General features: G+C 35.1%; 1 protein-coding gene across 2 annotated transcripts in view; it reads right to left on the reverse strand.

The window, feature by feature from the left end:
- Positions 1–4,316, reverse strand: part of LOC131927534 (ficolin-1-A) — a 66,047-nt gene extending 61,731 nt beyond the window's left edge. The window contains exons 1-2 of one of the 2 annotated variants that reach the window (XM_059283237.1): positions 4,235–4,316; positions 4,073–4,156 (exon numbers count right to left, since the gene is read on the reverse strand). In XM_059283237.1, the coding sequence (XP_059139220.1) occupies positions 4,073–4,127 (55 nt within the window). In that variant the 5' untranslated portion in view covers positions 4,128–4,156; positions 4,235–4,316. Of the gene's footprint in view, positions 1–507; positions 537–4,072 lie in introns of both variants that reach the window. The other variant, XM_059283239.1, reaches the window with a different exon arrangement.
- Between the last annotated feature and the right edge of the window lie 2,208 nt (positions 4,317–6,524).

Consider the following 6,524-nt stretch of genomic DNA (forward strand, 5'->3'; position numbering starts at 1 on the left):
GTGATTAATTTCACTATAGGTTTTCATGCGGTAGTGTAGGTAAATCCGTGTCCCGATATTTATGACCCCAGCGCATGCATTGTTAACATTTAAAGAACTCAGTTTTAGAAAACAAGGTCAGACGTCTAAGAATATACGGTTGGTAATGCATTGATGAAACCCTTGTTATATATCTCGACACAATTTTTTCAATACCTCCGCAACGCGCGCGACGGGTAAGCTATTTTTTAATAAATTGATTTTCACGAGACCTTTCACTAAGGAACAGAATATGCAAACTTTATTTTGGACTATTTTTTACAGTCATGCATACAAAAAGATGTACAGACATTAAAAAAATAAAAATAAAACAAACATATAAACAGTAAGACGTACTTACATACAAACATAAAGATAAACAGACATACAAACAGAAAGATATAAAGATATACACAAAAAGTAAGACAGACAGAAAGAAGTGCGGACAGGCAGACAGACAAAGAGACTTATCGTTTCTAGAATCAAGACCTTGTGACGTTGCTTGGTCGGGATGTCGCCTGCAATAAAATTTGTAAAAACTCAATATGTTACCACGAAACAAATATGCGGCTCTAATTTAGCCATAATATCATGACTGCAATTAGGGCTGTCTACATCTATCTATCTATCTAGATATGTATACTAGGCATGCTGCCTAGCTTGGCTTGGGTCTTCAAAAATATTGAGAATTTAAATGCTTAATTTATTAGTGAGTGGCTGTTATGTGTAGTGATTACGTTTAAACAGTAACGCTAATTTTAGAGAAATTGTTGTTGTTGTTGTTTTTACCCCCTTTTTCAGAGAGATTGATGTGATGTTCGCAATATATGACTCAAAAGGTAATAAGAACTACAGAGGTTCCCTGAACAGTATAACTCATAATTGATATTACATTGAAATTTAAAATTAATTTCTACAATAAATTAGAATACACTTCTTAATTTAATTTTTTTTACCGAAATTAATGCTATATTTCGTCATTTTCTGTTTTTGTTTAAATTAGTATAAAATTGTTTAAAATATAATTCTTTTAAAACGTTATCTCCCTTGTAAATTGAACGAATGACGTAGTCTTTGTTTTTTCACAGATAGTTACTCTGCTTATATAAGAAAATACGGAATTTAGACAATTTTAACAACGATCATGGTTTTTTACGACGGGAAAAAAAAGTTTTTTTCGTTAACATCCAGGGTCGGTCTACGACCTCACAAAATATCAGGGGGATCGTTTGGCATGTTTTTATTTATAGCTCATGTAATAAGAATTTCACTCTTGGTCACTTTTAAGCCCTCGCCGTGCGAGCAGAGGCTGACCGATAGTTTATCCATAAGGTCGATTCATTTACTCAGCTCTACGCAAAAAAATGAGCCAGATGTACAGAGCCAAAGTTCAAAAACATTGTATTGAAAAGAGTCATCATTTTTCAGAAAATTAACAATGTTTATATATTGAAAATTCGGACCGGTCAGTTTTAAAGGTCTTCCGGAGTTTTCCGGAACATATAATATTTTTTTACCACCCCCAAAGGTCGGTCTACGACCTCAAAAGTTATGAAGAGGTTCCTTTCGATATATAGCTCATACAAGGCGCCGGTCAGTCGAGGTCCGTTTTGACCACCTCATCGTGGAGTTTTCGGCCAACCGGCACCGGCCCCGGTTCTGTCGCCCAAAGGCAGAATCTTGCCAAATTTGAAGCGCCTGCGGCGCCGGGAAGGGCACCCGACAACTTAGCTTTATATATATATATATATATATACAGATAAAAACAATGCATGTGTGTGTGTGTCTTTTATGCATTAATACAGCTTTCATCATCACCGTAAAACTTTGGGAAGTTGTTGAAAATACTACTGGGGAGGTTTCTGTAAAAAAATCATATTCGCAGGGGTAGCGACTGGTAGGCGCGATTTGTTTTTTCTCTATATGCGGTAAATAAAAATAAAAGACGATTGCGGTTTGACACCGTTCGTCCGATCGCCATCAAACTTTGGGGAGTTGATTAGAACAATGCAGGGAAGGGTTCTGCAAAACAATATTTTTAAATTTCGCAATGGTAGCGTCCCGGGAGGGTGCGTTCTTCTATATATACGGTATATTAAAATAAAAAAAAATTCAAGTTGGATGCCGTTCGACACCTTTCAATCGAGTGCTATAAAACTTTAAGGAGTTGATCTGAATATTTCCGAGAAGGTTTCTGTGAACAAAATAATTAAAATTTGATATGTTCGACGCCCGGGATTGTGCGATTTTTGTCAAGACACATTTTGGCGCTAAGACTTCTAGAGCAGCTATATTATCTCTTGACATCCGTTAATCGTGCGTCCTGTTAGTGGGTAAAGGGTACTACTATATTCAGCGCTAAAAATTCAAAAGGCGCAACCGCTGGCGCCCCGTAGATTGCACGACTCGGAGCGCCCCGGGCCCCCTGCGAGCAATATGGCGTCTAATTTAAAAAAAAAACGGCTATACACTAAAGACACGATGGGGAACAATAATCGTTGACTGTATCGGACCGAACCGTGCACAGGCGCCCATTTAGGGTTCGATTTGGCGCCCGGGGCCTTCCTCTGTGCGCAATGTCGCTTGCGTTCGTTCTAAACAGTGCGATAGACAATGGATAAGATGGGGCGTTACAGTTGCTCACTAAATTAAATCAGGAGTGTCAGTCGGTGCCCTGGTAGGGTGCGGTTTTGCTGCGAACAATCATTTCAGTTTCCGCCCCCAATTGCACACATGGGCAACTGAGGGCCATGTAATACTTTACGTGTTAAAGAAAAAAATCCTGTTAGTTTGTGTCAGTTTAGCAAATGACGTAATCAGCCTCATCGTTTCGGGATGCTATGTTGCGCTCTGGGTTATCATGTGAACACTAAGGCGCCTGTGTTAGTTTTAAGTAGCCAGGGTCAATACGTGGCACCTATGCGGTAGTGTAATCGGGGGCTCCCTAGATGGCCCCTCTACGTTCCAGACACATGGGCTTTCACCGAAGTGTGTTCTACCTCATTATTTCGGTGAGTGATTAACGTACACTCAAGGTTTTCATGCGGTAGTGTAGGTAAACCCGTGTCCCGATTTTTATGATCCAAGCTTAGGCATTGTTTATATATAAATAGCTTAGTTTTCGTCAAACTTTCTTCTATCCCCGAGGCAACGCGCTGGACGGGCACGCTAATTTCAAATAAAAATATTTTCTTAAAAAAATAATTGGTTATAACTAATTTAAAAATCTAAAAACAAAAGAAATTAAAGTAAATTTTCAACATATAATATAGCGACAAATGCTTTTCTTTAGAATGGTACATCATTGTATATTTAATGTATTCCATTTGATTTTCTTATTGTATAAATATTAATAAAAGTTTGTAATTATAAAAGTTGTTAATTTATTTTAAAAGAAGACTTTTTATCTTTCAATAGAATCGAATCACATAACTGAAACAAACTCCAACCAAAAAAAAAGACACACACACAATAACTATTTCGACTATACGACCATAGATGCATAAATATAGCACATAAGACCTGTGCTGCAGAACAAAGAAATTATCAGGTAAATTTCAGCAATAAAGTAAGCGTATAAAAGACAAAACACGTAAAATTCTAATACAGTCATGTCGAGGAACAGGAAATAATTTGGATAGAAAATTTTTAAAAAATTCTAAATTCTAAATCGATGCACCAGATATTCGACCACATTTGCGGGATCTTGAAATTAACTGCACCGGTTTAACAAATGTGAAAAAAAAAATGTAATAAAAATAAAAAGAAATAATAGCTGAACTTAATATATTAGAAAACATAATCTATCACATATGTTGTATTATAAGAAACGAAAGACAAAATACTTCAGGACTAGAGGGAATGATATCTAGAAAAATTTCCCACAAATATATTTTACCCAAACTATTAAGATATTTATTATGTTTATATTGTTAGAACCAGTAAAAAAAAACTTTTTTTTTTGGGAAGAGTAAAAATGAAAATATTTTGGGAAGAATAAAAAAACGTATTTTGGAAAGAGCAAAAAAAATAAATTGAAATGATTTCAACTTACTAGAGCAGAGGAGAATGTTGACAGCCAAAACAGCAGCCAATAGACCAGCAAACATGATGAGAGCCTGTGTTGATGTCTTAGTCGCTTACAAAAGAAATAAGTGGTTTACAAAGATGATATCCCCGATTAAAGCAAAATCGTAATTAATTTTGATTATTTTACCTCAGAGCGCGTGGCTATTATTTTTAGTTTTTGTTTTATTTTCTAATTGTTTGAATTTTCAACTACTCCATTGCTATCAAAGCAAATCCAAAACTAAAATGGCTGAAAACGCAATAAAGGAGTCATATGGCGCATAACATGTTTACAAGTAATGCTTAATGAGATTTATTTTCTACTTATCATTTCAAACACAACAGAAGTTCAAATCACTAGAAAGAAATCAATAAACGCTGTAGAGGCTAACATTTACTTAATGCATAGCTATGTTTTTAAAACTAAATAATAATCAAAAGTACAATCAGTAGGTACGAGTTCGTTAAAAGACACCGCAACTCATCATGTAGTGAAATAGCTTTACTATCCAGTGCTTCTGTCAGACTTTTTCTCCGGGGGTGGGGGGGGGGATTGAACCCCCCCCCCCTCATCCCGAAGAAATGCCTGGATAATACTCTGTTACTATCCCAATATACTCACGCCCCTTACTTGATATTGTGCTAGTATTTTAATACGGTTTATTTACTTATATGATCTGTGAATGTACCATTGAGATACAGGACCATGATGAACAAACCACAACATTTGCTAAAATGTTTTTTTCGCTACAAAACATCAACGTCCAAAAATCGATATGAAATCATTTAGGCCTATTCTGTCCGTTTGTCTGTGTTTGCGTGTGGTTATGTGTGTGTGTATGTCTGTGAACACGATAACTTAAGTACCGTTACAGCTAAGTTGCTGAAATTTCGTACAAAAGTATTGTATTAAATTTGTAGTTCTGTATCAACTTTCAAGCGATTTCAGGTAATCGGAAAATGGACTAATTGTACTTTTAATTATTTAAATGCCTATAGCTTGAGTACTTTTTCAGATAGATACACGAAATTTCAAATGTAAGTAAAAAATCTAATTCACTGCATTATGTCAATTTTTGAAAAATATCCAACGACCGGAAATAGTAATTTACGCGATTACCTATTTATTTATAACGTACTAATAATATTCTGCACTATGGTTTTGCGTCCACTTGGTGCGCAATTCTTTTTTCTGCGAGATTCTATTCTATTTTAAAAAGTTTAAGTAATTAACTCTTCTATAAGAATATTCGACAAAGTTTAGGGGAGATTCATAAATGGTTTGTCACTGAAATATGCAAAAGATCTCTTGAGAGACCTTAGCTTTAATTAAAGCGATCATAGCTTTTATTAAAGAAAGCAGATTTGGTTTATTTTCTTATTTTCAGTGCATTTAAAGTCTTATTTCAGTAAAGATGTTTTATATATATTTTATTTTCCAATTTATAGTGATTCTTTATATATGAAATCAACACTACTAAAAATATTAAAAGAAAAAACAACACTATCAGTAGCTATACTTTCCACACGAAGCCTAAACTCCTAAGATTTTAAGATTTTTTTCGTGGTTTATTCATGATTATGAATTTGAAATCACTTTAAGTTATTATGTGCAGTGTATCTGACATCACATACCTTGTATGTCAAAAGAAGGGTTGGGGAAGTGATGGGGGGGGGGGGGGGTCGAGGCGGGGATGACAACTTGATCAGATTTTGTTAACTTTCTGCCAAGTTAAATTTCCCAGTCAACTTAGAGGTCAAAGCGGGATAGAGGATGTGGAGTTTACATTTTTTTGTGAACTCTACATATGAGGGTATCGTTTGGTTTATATCTTGGAAAATTGCTAAGCCGTATGGGAAAACTAACGGTCAGACTGTTACTTAAATGACCGCCGGCGAAATACTCCTTTTATGAGCTATTTATTAAAATTAATTTTCCTCGACGAACCCCTATGCCGCTCCGCGAATTCGCAGAACTTGCCTAGTGGGTAACAAACAAAACGTTCTGCTCGTCGTAAATCTCTCTCGGGCTGTTAGATTTGACCGTATGTCATTTTTTCTTATATACACATAGCAATTTTTTTGTGAAAAAAATAACAAAGACTACGCTATTCCGTCTATGTACAAGGGAGGTATCTTTTCAAAGTTATTAATTTTCAGTCATTTTTGTGACTATCTCTATCCACATTGAGGTGTTTCGTTTTTTTCATGCCAGCTTTTTCTTAATTGCAGTTTGATAATCTATATACTACTAAAAGTCAAGTTTGTTTACATGTTTGAATATTTATTTGTTTGTTTGCCTGATTGAAAATTGTGATATGTTCGACTCTATCTGGAGAGCTGTAAAATAGTATGTAGGTAGAGAATAATTTTTTAATGCAGACAGACTGTTAATCACAAATTTATTTAAAGACGTTAATTAATTTATTGATTTATTC

This window comes from Physella acuta, unplaced genomic scaffold, assembly GCF_028476545.2.
Source record: "Physella acuta isolate Inbredline_101_S28 unplaced genomic scaffold, ASM2847654v3 ptg001414l, whole genome shotgun sequence".
In the NCBI taxonomy this organism is placed as follows: domain Eukaryota; kingdom Metazoa; phylum Mollusca; class Gastropoda; family Physidae; genus Physella; species Physella acuta.